The sequence below is a fragment of the Notolabrus celidotus genome, chromosome 2, assembly GCF_009762535.1.
Source record: "Notolabrus celidotus isolate fNotCel1 chromosome 2, fNotCel1.pri, whole genome shotgun sequence".
NCBI lineage: Eukaryota > Metazoa > Chordata > Actinopteri > Labriformes > Labridae > Notolabrus > Notolabrus celidotus.
The window spans coordinates 21,888,400-21,905,355 of record NC_048273.1 but is presented as its reverse complement, the minus strand read 5'-3'; the positions used below and the strand labels follow the sequence as shown (position 1 = coordinate 21,905,355).

At 44.6% G+C, this 16,956-nt stretch overlaps 1 protein-coding gene across 1 annotated transcript; it reads right to left on the bottom strand.

Annotated features, from left to right (window-relative positions):
• Nucleotides 1–3,860: 3,860 nt before the first annotated feature.
• vcam1b (vascular cell adhesion molecule 1b) lies at nt 3,861–15,776 on the bottom strand. Its single transcript, XM_034673246.1, has 10 exons — nt 15,584–15,776; nt 12,843–13,145; nt 12,247–12,552; nt 11,744–12,004; nt 11,213–11,485; nt 10,680–10,958; nt 9,189–9,491; nt 8,211–8,486; nt 6,305–6,565; nt 3,861–6,169 (listed from the first exon to the last, which is right to left on the bottom strand). Exons 1-10 carry the CDS (start codon nt 15,618–15,620, stop codon nt 6,009–6,011), a joined length of 2,460 nt encoding a protein of 819 aa, XP_034529137.1. The 5' UTR covers nt 15,621–15,776; the 3' UTR covers nt 3,861–6,008.
• Nucleotides 15,777–16,956: the final 1,180 nt, after the last annotated feature.

The window sequence follows — 16,956 nt, the reverse complement described above, 5'->3', positions numbered from 1 at the left end:
AAAGGAAAGGTAGCATTCATTTCCTTTCCTCATCCTGGACATTACCATAAAGCCTCAGATATCTTATTGTGAAGAGCTGCTCTGACCTTGTATCTGTGTCCCTCTGATGGATCATCTAACAGTTTGAACCCTCTAAAATGTTTAACCTTTGGTTTCCTCTGAGAGGAAACGTTCCCTTTTCTTCAGGTCCTGAAAATAACTCTCAAAGTTAGTGAACTCTCCCGCCCACTGCAGAAGAGAGCTGAACGTGGTTTCATGTTAAAGAGACGGAGTCTAAAAACACACGGACACCGTGACCTTAAGATTTATGAGCCCTGCAGACGGTGATGAAGCCGAGGACTCCAAACGCTCTCTGAACCGTCACCACTATGACACGCAGTCCTGTTTATGATCCAGGTCCTCCAAGGATTCACTGTGGAGCCGAGGACAGGTTTCCACACTGTGGACCAGAGCTTTGTACTGTTTCGTTCTGTTCTGCTCTGTTCTGTTCTGTTCTAAAGACTAGAAAGCCAGGACTGGGGACAAGAGGACCAGACCAATGATGCACCACAAACACAGAAAACAGTTAAAGACAAAAGACAGAACCAGAACTAGCTTATTGCTGTTCTGTTATTCTGCTCTAGTCCTGACCTTGCAATCAAAACCAAGACCAGGACCCTGAGTCACAGAGGTCTCCGAGGACCCCTCAGGCCTCATTTTGCTGCACCTGATAGTGACAGCAAAATGAGATGTGATTGGTCGAGATCTGTGAGGGCCCTCTAACCCTAACCCTGCAGAGCTGTGATTGGTCGAGATCTGTGAGGGCCCTCTAACCCTAACCCTGCAGAGCTGTGATTGGTCGAGATCTGCGAGGGCCCCCTAACCCTAACCCTGCAGAGTTGTGATTGGTCGGGGCCTGTGAGGGTCCTCTAACCCTAAGCCTGCAGTGCTGTGATTGATCGAGGCCTGTGAGGGCCCTCTAATCCTAACCCTGCAGAGCTGTGATTGGTCAGGGCCTGTGAGGGTCCTCTAACCCTAACCCTGCAGTGCTGTGATTGATCGAGGCCTGTGAAGGCCCTCTAATCCTAACCCTGCAGACTTCAGCTCAGAGAGCGAGCTATCTGCTGAGTTTAAATAAAGTTGGAGGAGTTTGAACGGAGGGATCAGCTGGAGTCTGTCTCAGGGAGGAAGAGGAGAATCTGCAGTGATGACAATAAGGATTATTATGAGGATGATCAGGGACGCTCTGACCCGCTCCCTGCTTGCCCTCCAGCTGCTGACTGAGACAGGAAATACCAGCAGAATTTCAGATTAAAATGACAAGACGCAGCAGAACGCCGTCCGTTCCTACAAAACAGAGGCCAGAGGTCACGGAGGCCCTGCAGGACACTGAGCGCCTCGCGAGTGAAAAACAGCAGAAACACATTTATCAACACTTTCCCCGAAAAGAGCTTCAGCTGAATGTACTGTGACCTTTGACCTTTAAACCTACTCTTAGCTGTATCATAAATCAAACATCATCCCTAAAAGCAGGAGCTGCTGCTGAGTCAGTCCTACTCTCGCTCTGATGGAGACCAACAGCAGGGGGCGCTGCTCTATGATGTCTGCGACTCAATGTTCCCTTTGAACATGGAGGACTGAGTCCACGTTGCCTTCATGGTCTGAATATCTGTCAGGACTAACACCTGTCAGCTCTGTTCAGGTGATCAGTTCAGAGAAATAAAACACACCTCCTCTTCAGCCTCCATGCTGTCTCTGTCTTATGTCTCAATGGGAGCACCTGAAAGCTTCACAGCACAGGTGACCCCAATAAATCCATCTCTGTGTTCAGTCCTCCAATCCCTCATAGGATTCTGTTTGAGCTCTCATCACTCCTAGCTGCTCTTTGGCTGTCATGGTCTTGGATTCTGGTCTTCTGATCATGTGATTGTGAACAGATTAAGATCATGGAACATACCTGAAGGCTCCTTAATAACCTGTAAACAGACCTCACAGTCAGGCTGGTGCATGATCTGTACAGAGAACTCTTTGATCCACTTTCACACCTCTCAGCTGAAGCCTTCCTGTCTCCATGACGACCAGCTGAGAGCCAATAAGCACTGTGTTGGAGACAAAAGCAGCGGAACATTTAATTTATTCATTCAGCTCTTTGAGAGCTCAGAGGGGTCTGTTAACGAGGTTAAGGGAGAGAGGTAGGGAGAGGAATTGAAGGATCCCAACACAGAGAAGAGTCACATGTTTCAAACACGCCCAGACCAGACCAGGACCAGCAAAGTCCAGGTCAGCCATATGATGATGATGATGATGATAAACTGTGACTTTCTTCGTCACTAGAGAGTATTCAGGGTCTGCAGGGAAACAAAGTGTGCTTTCTGCTCCCTCAGTTCGGCCCCAGTTCGGATGTTTCTTTCACTTTTCTGTCACTTTGGATCAAATCAGAAATTTAAAGACGTCTTTAGGTTTCTGAAAATCAGAATCAATCTTCTAAGAATACAATAAACAGATTTATAGATCACTGAATAAATATTTGTTATCACTTTTATATTAGACTCAACTGTGATGTTTTCCATTGGTTTGCGTACCTGCTGGGACTTGTTAATGTAAATTTAAATCCAGTCTACCAGGTTGGCTTTTATGAAGGGTTTTTAACATTTTCTTATCTTTTAGATTTATTTTAGTATTATATTATTTTATTTACCTTTCTAACCACATTTTATTAAAATTGAAATATTAATATTTTCTTTTTATTGTGCTTAAATTTATCTTTAACTTATATCTTACATTTTTTAATATTTTTAAACTTTTATTATCTTAACTTTGAATGTTTCATCTTTTCATTTATTTGTTTGAGCTAATTTCCTTTATTGTTTAATTATATACATTTAATACAGACCATGTGCATTAGTCCCTACTTCTAAATCCATTCAATTTTATTTTCATACATTATCTATTTTTTTATGCTTTTATTTTATTTTTTATTATTTCTGTGAAGCACTTTGATTTGTTTGAAATATGTTTTATAAATAATTTAATAATTTAATAATAATTTTTTGTCAGCTGGATTTAGAGGTGTGAACCAGAAGAGACCATGTTTAATCCTGATTTCTAACGATCCGATCAGCTGATTGATCCGAGTCTTTAAGAACAACCAGACCTTTCAGTGCATCCATCAGGTATCCATGGTAACCACCTGTCAGTCCCAGGTGATCCCTTTCTGACTTCTACTCTACTTCCTGGCCTCTGAGTCACTATGAGTCCCTGTGAGTCTGTGAGTCACTGTGAGTCCATGCAAGTCCCTGTGAGCCCCTATAATCCTCTGAGTCCCCTTGAGTGTCAATGAGTCCATGTGAATCTCTGTGAGTCCCTGTGAATCTTTGTAAGCCCTTCTGCGTCTCTGTGAGTCTCTGAGTATCTATGAGTTCCTGCATCTCTTTGAGTCCATGTGGTTCTCTGTAAGTCTCAGTGAGTCCATGTGAGTCTCTGTGAGTCCCTGAGTATCTATGAGTCCCTATAAGTCTCTGTGAGTCCCTGAGTATCTGTGAGTCCCTGTAAGTCTCTGTGAGTCCATGCGAGTCTCTTTGAGTCCCTGAGTATCTATGAGTCCCTGAGGTTCTCTGTAAGTCTCTGTGAGTCCCTGTTTCTCTGTGAGTCCCTGCTTCGCTGTGAGTCCCATACTTTGCTGAGTCCCTGAGTCTCTATGAGTTCCTGCAAGTCTCTTTGAGTCCCTATGATTCTATGTGAGTCCCTGTGAGTCCTCTATGATCCCCTGAGCCCATGTAAGTCCCTGTTGTCCCTGTGAGTCTCTGTAAGTCCCTGTGGTCCCTGTGAGTATCTGTGAGTCACTGTGAGTTTGGGTGAAAACAAGCAGGAATCAACAGAGGTCCAGTTTTGTAAAAGAGACATGTTTATTCACTCGTCTTCTTCATTACATTCTTTCCACTCACACACACTCAGCAGATCTGGGTGTCTTGGGTCCCTTTGGGTCGGGTTTAACTCCCTCTCTGGAACACTGCAGTTCCTCTCAGCAGCAGGTCAAACCCGTTCCTTCAGACTGGCCCATATACTCAAAGAGGACTCCCTGTGTGAACAGGAGCGTCGCCTTGGTGATTGGCTGGGATGTGCTGAGGACTTCCAGTAAATAGAGCGAGGGAGAGAAGTGAAAGGGAAAGCTTTCTGAGCGGCTGCTGAATCACAGGAAATTCCAAGAAAATCTGATCCTTGCTTATACGAGCTCCAGGACCAGAGAAGAAATAAATATGTTGGATAACTCCCAAACAGAGGACCCCCCCCCTGTGTCAGATCCTAATCAGATCATTTCACATCAAAGCACATGAAAAATATAAAAGTCAAGGTGCAGCAGTACCAAACCACACTGGAAACTTTCTGTTCCAGCTTTAGTTTCACTTCCATCCTCCTCAGGTTCACGACGGAAACCCCCAAAGTCTGAGAGATTGATCTGTTAACTCCTTATCTTCTGTTATACAACCCCAGGACAGTCTGAAGTCTTATATGGATCATTGTGCAAAGTCACCCGTCACGTCTCGCTGTCCTGAACGAGGCAACCATTGGAGTTCGGTAGCTACAGTTCAGGTTTCTGTGGTCCAGTGTATAAGTCTTAAGGAAACTAATGAGGACGAGGAGCCAAATCAAGACCCAGAGGTCACTTGATAAAAGTAAAAAGCCATGAAATCAACCAGATGTTTGGAGAGTAGTCCCAGACTGGATATCAAAGCCACCTTAGGATTCTGGTTGGGAGTAGGTTGTCATGCAGATCATATGTTGTCTCATGTTGTTGCTTCATGCTCGGCCACGTTTCAGAATCTTAAAACAAAGTGTGTTCAATCTTTAAGCCACATATGTGAAGGTGTTAGTTCAACGAGGGGAAACAAAGAGATCACCACATGTTGGGAGACGGTGGTCACAGGACTGGAAGTGGTAGCTCCATGTTAGCCTAATGAGACAGGACATGGTGGCTACAGGAGGAAGATTAGCTAACATTGACACGTTAGCCACACTTTCATATCATATTGTCACATTTCAGGATATAAAGGCCACATGAGATAAAATGCGCTGTGAAATGGTGCTATATAAATAATTGATTGATTGATTGATTGATTGGCCACATATAGGTTAGATGGTTGTCACTTGTTAAAAATTACTCTTAATACACTTATCAATCTGGATAGTGTGGCAGCACATACAAGCAGAAAAACGAGATGTTGACGTGACAGAACCACACGGCAGACATGGTAGTCACATGATGACAGCTCGTTGCCACATGTTGGCTTATAAACATACAACACTCATGCATGTACACGTTGTCACTTGATGGAAACAGGCAGCCACATGTTCAAAATCAGTAGCCACATGTTCAAAATCAGTAGCCACATGTTCAAAATCAGTAGCCACATGTTCAAAGCCAGTAGCCACATGTTCAAAGCCAGTAGCCACATATTCAAAACCAGTAGCCTCATGTTCAAAATCAATAGCCAAATGTTCAAAACCAGTGGCCACATGTTCAAAACCAGTAGCCACATGTTCAAAGCCAGTAGCCACATATTCAAAACCAGTAGTCTCATGTTAAAAAGCAGTAGCCACATGTTCAAAATCAGTAGCCACATGTTCAAAACCAGTGGCCACATGTTCAAAACCAGCGGCCACATGTTCAAAACCAGTAGCCACATGTAAATGCAGAGTAGTCCCTTTGTTTAGTAGATTGAGCCACATGCTGGGAGCTGCCTTCCAAAAAGGTTGATATGAAGAGTGATGGTCGCGTGTTGCTAATTTGCAGCCACAGGTCTGGAAGTGCCGTGGACGGACAAAAGTCACCACATGTTAGTGTAGTGAAGCTACGAGTCAGGACATGATAGCACATGTTTGGATGTTATAGCCACAGACTGAGATACAGAAGCCACATATTCAGACATGAAGCCCCATGATTTCAAATGTTGGGGTACTGAAGCCACGTATTGGGGTACTGAAGCCACATGTTAGGGCACTGAAGCCACATGTTGGGTGCGGTGCTGGCCTCAGGCTGAGGGCGGGGTAGACTGGGGAAGCTGATAGAAACCCTTCTTCTTAGACCGCCTCAGGTAGTCAAGGAGCAGAGCGGCGGCTGCTAGCCCAGCGGCTACACAAATGGCTGGGATGATGACGGCGCTGAGTCTAGGAGGAAGTTTAGTTCTTCTCTCTGCAAACAAACAAGTGAAGACTTTAGAATGAACTAATACAGGTGTTACCCACTCTGTTCCCATGTAGTCTCTAAATTAAAAATTAAGCCATTACTGAATGAACCTTCTCTGCAGAGCTAACAGGTGTACCTTACCTGTGACACTGATACTGAACATTTTGACCTGGTACCCGAGATCGTTTGTCACATTGACCTGGTAAACCCCAGAGTCTCTGGCCGTGACGTTGACCAGTAGGAAGGTGCCGTTGGAGGAATGTAGCTCCATCCCATTGGTCAGCTTCTTCAGGACCACGGCTGAGGGAGGGAAACTGACGGTGTGGCAGCACACAGTGACGTTTTGTCCCTCCTGGACCACCGTAGATGGCAGGACGAGGACTGTGGTGTTCCTGGGAGGAACTGGACCAAGGGAAACCAGGTTAGAGCTCTAGCAGTGATTCAAAGTTATATTTTTGGGGCTTTTAAACCTTTATTCAGAGGAGAGGAAAGTGGATAGAGCATGAAAACTGGCAAAGATTGGGGGAATGACATGCAGGAAATGGGTCGCCCGCTATATGGGCATGCAATTTCATCATTAGGCTGCACTGTCACTGGAGAGCTAACTTTCCTTTCCAGTCCTACTGCAGCTCGCTCGTAAAGAACTAACTCTGCATGCAGCATGCAGACGTTTGTGCTGTCTTACTTTACTCTGCTGTGCAGAGGATTGTGGGTCAAATACTTGAGGCGTATGCTGACATGCTTACTAAAACATGTGACCTGATTTAGCAGAATATCCTGGTATTTTTGGCACACACATGTACAGGCACATGTGGTGTTATGGAGGTATGGTGCTGCATGTGTTTCTCTGTCAACTTATGCTGTCTTGATTTAACCCAGCTGTGAATTCATGCAGGATCCTGCTCGTCATGTCTAAAGAGCAGTTACCAGTGCAGCTCTGAACCGCAAAGTGTTTTAGCTCTTCTATTTTCACTCTTTACTCCAGGGAGTTGTTCGTGTTTGTTCAGTCTGAGCTCTCTGCTGTTCCCACTGAAGTCCCAGATAAATCCAGTTCTTTGTTATTTAGCTGCGCTGTCAGAGAAGGTATGATCCTCTGAATAAATCAGTCCTGTGTATCAGCCGCTGAGCTGACCCTGTTGACCTGTAGTCAACCCTTCAACTCACACATCATCACCTGATACTGGACCCCCATCATTTGACCACGTCTATTCTTATCTCACTTCCTCTTTAGACACAAATTTAAATCCTTTAAGCTTCTATTTTATTTAAACAGTCTCATCACTGTCTCATAAATCATTAAATCAGTGTTATTTAAAATCAAAGTCTGCAGTGATTCTGCAGCTCCCTCCTCAAGTGTGAACACACCTGGGTTTGACGGAACTTATAATAGCTGTCAGTTTGACACAGAGCTGCCTGAGCCTGAGACTGTCTCTGAATCAGCTCAGTCTTCCTCTCAGATTCCTCTGAGGTTATTTCTGTCTGCTGAAGCTCTCAGCATCATGAGGAGGAGTGAGAGGTCTGCTTCCCTGATAACAGCCGTCAGAGCCGAAGAGAAAAATACAAGCAAACAAAAAGCAGAAGGAGAATTGGAGGACTGAGGGTGTTTGGAAATCCCCCTTTTAATGTTTCCCATCATGACATTCAGACAGAGCTGCATAGATCTCGGTCCTCCTCTGACTCCAAAAGTTTTCAATCTTTAGCATCTGTGAGCATCTTCATCCCTCTGTGCAGAGCTCCTCGAGCCCAAGTGAGGACAGATCAGACTCTCTTAATGCAACAAGCAGCAACCACCTATTAACAGACAGTCCAAGCTTCACCTTTAAGACTACACACACACCTCCATCCACCATTGTGACAGGTCAAAGGTTTCACCTCAGGGCCAAACAACACATCAAGACTTATTCTGTAACTGTTAACATGCTGCTGAGGCCAGCTACCTGAACAACAGTTGTAGAGACAGATGTGTACCGTTAAGATCAGGTGTGTATAGTTAAGGTCAGATGTGTTTATATTTAAGGTCAGGTGTGTATCGTTAAGGTGAGCTCACCTCTGACTGTGAGTGAGCTGCTGACTAGCTGGGATCCGTACTGGTTGGATGCTTCACACTGGTAGTGGGCGGAGTCTTCCAGCTGGGCGGAAGAGATGTTGAAGGAGAGCGAGGAGGAAGAGGAGGCAGAGTCAGTCCTCTTGAGCTCCACCCCCTCTCTCTTTAACACCAGTACAGTGGACGGAGTTCCCTCTGACTGACAGGTAAACGTCACCTGTTGGCCCTCCACCACCTCCTCACCTGGACTAAGTGAGAGGGAGGTGCTCCTCTGAGGATCTGAGAAACAAACAGACCAGGATTGAGTTAGTGTCAGAGTTTAGAAAAGGATCTGAGTTCATACACCTGTCTGCATCAGTGTTTATAGCAAACACTCAGAAGAAGGTCAGTATGTCTCCCTGACTTTCTGTTAGAGAGGGATACGCTGTTTTTACTTCTTGCTTGAGCCTCACAGATGAAAAAATGCATCCTCTGCAAACATGTTCATTCTGACTCCATCAGACACATAAGACTGGATGATCATAACGGTAGGGGAGGGTCACATGTTTACACTTCCCCTCCTGAAACATTCACACAGATATCTTCAGCTGTTTGAATGTAACGGACAGAAATAAGTGTGTGAACGTGTCCAGCACCCCCTCACAGCTGACCAATCACTGATATGGACGTGACACAACCACAACCCACATCCTGACCCCCCCACCTATGTCTGATGAGAGTTTCTGAGTTTCCCAGTCTGACAGACCTCTGGACAGACCCTGTGGTCGCAGCTGCTCTCAGACTAAAACCAGAACCGAGAACACCCCGATGAACCAACTGACTCACGGATTTCAAACGTCTCATTCTGTCCGTTCTAAACAAATCCAGGACCCTCAGTACCTGGGTTCCACTGCTGCTAACTGACCCCACACTTCCTTTAGCTACTTCACAATGAAAGCCTCCTTGTGATGACAAAGCTCTGCAGCATGCTCAGACACTCACAGTGGACCTGCATGTTGATGCTGGTCTCCCTGGTCCTCCACACGTCCCCATCCTCTGTCAGCAGTTCAGCTCTGCAGGTCAGAACCTGCTGCTCCTCTAAGACCAGGTGCTGGTGAACAGATGAGACGTTCCGTACCGAACCGGAGAACGTGAGGGACTCTGTTGTCAGTGTTGTGTTACCCATCAGCCACTGGATGCTCATCTGATTGGCAGAGAAGACGTCTCTGACGCCACAGCTAAAGACTGCCTCCTGACCCAGCAAGATGGGACCAGGATCCCTTACATCCGGATCAGATGGAAAGGCTGCAGAGGAGAAAACACAGAACATGTTCAGACGCAGATATTTAATAGTAGAAGAAGAATCAGGAGCAGCTTTTGTCACACAGACACATCCCTGCTGCATGTGACCGGCTGATATTAACATGGATGCAGGTTATATCAAGTGACTGGACTGAGCTCTGTGCAGTGTTGACGCTGCTTCATCCCTCCTCTCTGCTCCCAGCATGTCCTTCTCCTCTCATTCACTGATATGTCCAATCACACGCAGCGTTGATAGAAACACAAACACTTTCAGAGTCAGTCTCTGCTTCATCGCCTTCTTGGAGATCTTGAAACATCAGAGACTACCACAGTGTCCTTGTTACACCATAACCCTCCTCTCCGTCACGCTGAGGGACATGTGTGAATAACAACTTTAGATAGATCAGGGACAGGCTGTCCTCAAACTCTTCAGGAGTGTTTGTGTGTGCATGGTTGAGTCTGAAGGAGAAGAAGAATTTGTGTTTGACTATTTATCAGCATAAAGTGATACAGCGTCCGTGGGATGGACGCTTTAACGGGATCAGACAGTCAGATGTTTAACTTACTATGAGACACTGTGTCTCTGTGGGGGAGGACCTCATTCTGCTGCAACAAGAGTACAGTGTGTGTTTGTGTATGTGGGGGGGTATTTGGTTCTTTCTCCCCTGTTGTGTCACTTCCTGTGGGTCAGAGCTCAGATTAGAAACAGATTTTTGTAAGGAGGTGTTTATAAAGCTCTGTGACCTTTGACCCCCTCACTCTCTCCAAACACACTCCAGTCTGACTGGGATCCAGGACTTGGACTGACTCTGACCCCCCACTGAGACCAGGAGGAATGTCTCCACATAAGACCTGATCCAGATGGTGATCCAGATAAAAGCTGGCTTTATTTTTGGACGTCAAACAAACTCTCCCATGATGCACTGTGTCTCATGTTAGTGTTGACACTAGCGGATGGAAGCACATATTTATCTCCTGATTTGAGAGTCCTTCATTAAGGAGTAAATCTAAGTCACCTCCACAGATAGTGCTGCAGGTGTTAAAGAACCCCTTCGAGTGAAACAGCTGACTGAAAATTCTCCTCAGTGTTCTCACAGCTATCTGTCCTCTCTGAGCCACCATACCTCAGTGATGCTACTTGTTCATAAATCATTAACCTGGTACCAGGTGTGTCAGGTGTGTCACACTCACAGTACACCTGGATCTGGGTGTGTGCGGTCCTGATGACGGAGTCACACTCAGCCTCACAGGTGAATCCCCCTTGATACTGGAGGTCCACGTCCTTCAGGTGGAGCAGGGACAGTCCATCTTGCTGATTTGTCCTCTGGAAGACTGTCCCATCATAGTCTGTCCGTCTCCAGGTGAGAGTGGGGGGGTGGAGACATCCAGAGGCATTACAGGTGAGAACCAGAGCTGAACCCAGCTCTGCTGCAAAGACAGGGGGACTCACCTCAACCTGCAGAGGGTGAGCTGAAAGCACAGCAGAATAATGATCTGGATTACTCTCACATCAGGTGTGTATTAGTGAAGGTCCAGTGTGCATAGTTAAGGTCAAGTGTGTATTAGTTAAGGTCTGGTGTGTATAGTTAAGGTCAGGTGTGTATAGTTAAGGTCAGGTGTGTATTAGTGAAGGTCCGGTGTGTATAGTTAAGGTCAGGTGTGTATTAGTTAAGGTCAGGTGTGTATTAGTTAAGGTCAGGTGTGTATCATTAAGGTGAGCTCACCTCTGACTGTGAGTGAGCTGCTGACTAGCTGGGATCCGTACTGGTTGGATGCTTCACACTGGTAGTGGGCAGAGTCTTCCAGCTGGGCGGAGGAGATGTTGAAGGAGAGTGAGGAGGAGGAGGCGGAGTCAGTCATCTGGAGCTCCACCCCCTCTCTCTTTAGCACCACTACAGTGGGTGGAGCTCCCTCTGAGTGACAGGTAAACGTCACCTGTTGGCCCTCCACCACCTCCTCACCTGGACTAAGTGAGAGGGAGGTGTTGGTTGGAGGGGCTGTGGGAGGAGCAAACAGGTGAGGCGGCGGAGTCTAAACATCAGTTTTACTGGTAATGAATTATGTGACTTTAATGGCAAAACATACTGAACTACTTTATTACTACTGACTCCAGTAATAAGGTAATTATACTAATGATAATGGTACTACTAATAATACTAAAAATCATTATCATCATCATCATCATCATCATCATCATCATCATCGTAGTAACAACACATGAGTTCTCTTCTATAAGACAGGACTTTAACTCTCACCATGAACTTTGACCTCTACAGCAGCGGTCTGGTTCCCCTCAGTGTTTCGTGCTTCACAGTCGTACCATCCTGATTCAGACAGAATCACCGGGTCGAGGACCAGCTGAAGGCCTTGACCCCGCCCCTCAGACCCTCCCTCAGCTCTCCTGAAGGTCCAGGTGAGCGTGGGCTCAGGGTTTCCCTCTGCTGAACAGTTTAGAGTGAGCCGAGAGCCTGCCATCACCAACATGGAGTCTTTAGTCACAGTGACCACAGGAGGATCTGAGGAGGAGATCAGGATCCAGGATTCAAGATTTAGGGCTCTGACATTTAACAACATGAATTTAACCAATAGTATTTATGCTGCTGCTGCAGGTTGAAGAACATTTGCTCAGGTTTAAGTTCTGACTTCAGGGAGTCTAAGATCAGACCTTTTATTCCGTTTGGACCCTGTGGTCTTGGCTTAACCCCCCTGAGGACATGACCCCCTTCATTAACAAACAAGAGGTCTGTGTGGGACTCACAGAGTGGGTTCAGGAGGACACTAGTCTCTCTGGTGTGGTCCTGGGACGGTAGGTCCTGTATGTCCAGCATGGCTCTGCAGCTGATGAACCCTCCTGAGTCCTGGGCCTGAGGGATGAATCTATACTCAGACTGGACAGAGCTGGATCCAGGATCTCCCATGATGCTCTGCAGGACAACATCTCCTCTGAGCCAGCTCAGGGTCAGCTGCTCAGGGGGGTAAACCTCAGACACCTTGCAGGTGAGAAGAGACTCTGCCCCCAGCCTCAGGTGGTCCTGTCCGCTTATCATCGGGGTTGATGGGAAGGCTGGAGGGGAAAAAGAACCAATCAGAGAGCAGTTAGCTGATGACTTTTGACCTGGAGTGAAAAAGAATCATGACTCAGCAGCTTCCTTTTTGAGTCCTTACAGTGATACAGACTGAGTGATACAGATTAAGTGATACAGATTGAGTGATACAAATTGAGTCATACAGATTGAGTCATACAGATTGAGTGATACAGGACAGTTGGATGGAGAAGGAGAGTGCTTTCATCACACAGAAACAGAGCTCAGATCAGGCCCAGCATCATGAACACCTTGCACAGGTAGAACTCACAGTAAACTTTGAGGGAGGTTTTGTTCTGCCTGGTCTCTCCTCCACAGCTCACTCTGCACACCAGCATTCCCTCATGCTCCATCATCACGGGGTCAAAGGTCAACACAGAGCCCGTTCCGTTGGTGCTGATGGAGGCCGTGAGAGGACGGTCCCCTAGTACAGACCATGACACGCTTGGCCTCGTGGGACAGTCCTGGACCGCACATACCAGCTGGCTCCGGCCCCCCAGTTTAAACAGGGGACTCTTTGGAATCAGATCCACTCGCAGGCCTTGAACGCACCATGATGACATCATCGTGACAGCTGTGAAGATAAACAACAAAATCAAACAAACATCAGGACTGATTCACTGTGATGCCGCTCGTAATCTGAGTTTATTAAGGTGTAACAACAGCCTGACCTTTGAACTCCATGATGGGGCCCCTGTAGAAACGAGTGGTAACTGCAGCCTTTCTCTTATTTTATCACTTTAAATCATTTAATTGTCTGCAGACATGATCGCTCCTGTGTCTGTTGCCATGGTGACCACTGACTCTGGCGATATGCAAAGTGTTTTCTCCTCCGTCTCTGAAAGTGTTAATTTATTCATCTCACCACAGAGACTGAACTTTAATTTGACTGAGAGATCATCCTGTCCTCTCTCCAGAAAGACTCAAGGTCTCCTTCAGAGCAGAGAATGTTTCAGAAGAAGAATTTTTAATTTTTTCTTAAGTGTCTTGGGATTTTGAAAAGCACTTTATCAATAAAATGTATAATTATTATGATTATTATGCTTTTTATAAAGATGTCCCCAGGGTTAACGGTTACCATGGAAACAGTTCGGACTATTTTCAATATGATATAATTATTTTAAATAATTAAAGTCATATTAATATTTAGTGTTAAATTATTGATTTTTTTAGTTCAACCCCAATTCCATAAGAGTTTAGACTATTAAATGTTGAAAACAGAGTTTGATGGTTTTTAATATCTTAAAGTCAATTCATAACAAAGACAATATATCAGATGTTTAACTAAAATATGTTACTGTTTTCTAAATATATATGCTCATTTTTTAATTTAATGTAAGCAACACGTTTCAAAAAGTTGTGAAATAGACTAGAAAACGGTGAAAGGTTGTATACTGTGTGTGTGTGTGTGTGTGTGTGTGTGTGTGTGTGTGTGTGTGTGTGTGTGTGTGTGTGTGTGTGTGTGTGTGTGTGTGTGTGTGTGTGTGTGTGTGCAAAAAAACCCAAAAAACACCTCATCATCCTCAACTAATGAGTTCAATGATCAACAGTTTAGTAACGTGACAGATAATAAAAAAAGACAACCCAGAGAGGCTGAGTTTCTCTGAAGGAGAGATGGAAAGAGGTTCACCACTCTGTAAGAGACTGTGTAAGCAAAGAGTTCTACAATTTCAGAATAATTTTCCTCAGAGTAAAATGACAACGATTATATCATTGAAAGATTCAGATAATCTGGAGACATCTCTGTACAACAGGGACAAGGATCAAAACTGGATGGGCCTGATCTTACAGCCCTCAGGTAGCACTGCATTAAAAACAGCTATGACTCTGTAGTTGAAATCACTGCATGGGCTAAAAATCACGTCCAAACATCATTGTCTGTGGACACAGTTCAACACTACATCCAGAAATGCTGGTTAAAATTGTGACATGCAAAGAGAGCACCATATATAAACATGATACAGAAACATCAGAGACTTCTCTTAACCTGAGCTGGACTGGGGGAAAGTAGAAAACTGTCCTGTGGTCTGATGAATCAAAATCTGATATTCTTTTTGGAAATCATGTATGCTGTGTCCTCCGCTCTAAAGAGGAGAGGGATCACCTGGCTTGTTGCCAGCTCCCAGTTCAAAGCCAGGTGATCCCTGATGGTATGGGGATCATAAGTGTCCATGGCATGGGAAGCTGACACATCTGTGAAGGCTCTATTAATGCTGAACGATATATACAGGTTTAAGAGCAGCATATGCTGCCATCCATACAAGACCTTACATAGTTCAGAAACACTGCCAAACCACATGAAACACAATTGCAAACATGTCCATGTTCCAACTGTTGGAAACGTGCTGTTGGCATCAAAGTTAAAACAAGCATTTACTTTTCATAAATCAAGGACATGTTTCAAATTGTTAAAGACAGCAGGAGGAGGTCTTTTTTCCAAACATCTCTAACATGTGAACAGGTCATCAGCACAGAGAGGAGACGCACTACTGTAACCACAGGGGGCGCAAAAATAAACTTGGATCCTCAAAGGAGCTTCTAGATGAAATCAGCAGATTAAACTGATACCTGATCAATTATAGTTCACACAGTTTATCAACCTGGGGTGGTGACCTCTCCTGGAGTTAACTCTTGTTTACTGAACTGATCACCTGATAACTGACTGATCAATAATCAATACAATAAACTAAGAACAGCAATATATATTCTTCTTAAGAATGACTCATGTTTAAATAAAGATAAACAACTGAAAACAGCTAGTGAGTCTCATTTATTGTTAATATCCCATAAATGTGTTCAGTTCTATATCTGTATTATTACTGTTATTATTGTTATATCATTAACCACACACACACACACACACACACACACACACACACACACACACACACACACACACACACACACACACACACACACACACACACACACACACACACACACACACACACACACACAACGACAGGGTATAAATATAAATAAAAAATAGAGGATTAAAGGTAAAGATCTGACCTGATACCAGCAGAGGATGAATCCAGCACACACACATCCTCACACTTATGAACCAGTGAAGAAATGAATGAAGGAGTGATGGAGATCAGAGTAGCGTCTCTCTCTCTGCACGTTTCACAAAAACTGTCGCTGAAGGCGAAAACACAAAACACCTCCTTCCCTCTGCTCCTCCTTTCAGGGCTCTGTCTGACCCTCTCTCTCCTTTATGTCTCTCTCTTTCCTCTTTATGTCTCTCTCTCCTTTATGTCTACCTCTCTCTCTCTCACTCTGTGTTTGTGATTCTGTAGACCACAGCGCCCTCTGCTGGTCAGACTGGAAACATTTCTTCTTCACCTTCCTTCTGTGTTTCTTCACTTTCAGATTCTCTTTTCCTCACTCAGAATGAAAACAGATGAAAATGGTTGTTTTAAACAGAAAGCACTGATCTAAATATCTGATATTATTGATGAACTGACTGATTGTTCCAGTTGATATTTGATTTGGCCTCTAATGACAGTGAGGCTCTCTCTCAGTGTCCTCCTGTAAACACCTACTGGAGTGTTTTCTGTACCTGAGTCTGTGACCTGAAACTCTCCTCAGACACAATACAAAATTTTACTTAAAAACGATTTTTCAAACTTTGAAACTTTGAAATTTTTTCAAAGAGACAATGGGTGAAAACTGAGATGTCTCAGTTTAATGGTCTGATTTAGTTGAATAAAGTTTAGTTTATTGGGATCTCTGATTCTCTGACTGATTGATTGAATGATACATCTATTGATATATAATAACAGGCTGACTCTGTGCTGAATCCTGATTGATCTGATTGGTCAGTCTGATGAAGTCACTGATGACTTAGAGTCATGTGACCACTCTCACTTTCACTGATTGAACTGATAGGTTTAGGGATTGCAGTTAACAGTTCTCAGTCTGTCTGTCTGTCTCCAAGATGATTGTTGAGTGATTATTGGTTTGGACATATTCTTGGTTATGCTGCTATGACTCAGGCTGCTATAGGCTTAGACTGCTATAGTCTCAGGCTGCTATAGGCTCAGACAGTTAAAGGCTGAGACTGCTATTGGCTCGGACTGTTATAGGCTTAGACTGTTAAAGGCTCGGGCTGTTATAGGCTAAGACTGCCATTGGGTAAGTCTACTAAAGGCTTAGGCTGCTATAGCATGACACTGTCATAGGCTTAGACTGTTATAGGCTTAGACTGCTATAGTGAGTCTACTAAAGGCTTAGATACTGATATATATACTTTTGGACTCCTATAAGCTTAGACTGCTTCAGATTTAGACTGATATATGCTCAGACGGTTATGGCCTCAGACTGCAAAAAACTGAGACTGCTAAAGAATCAGACAGCAAAGGGATTAGAATACTTTATAGTAA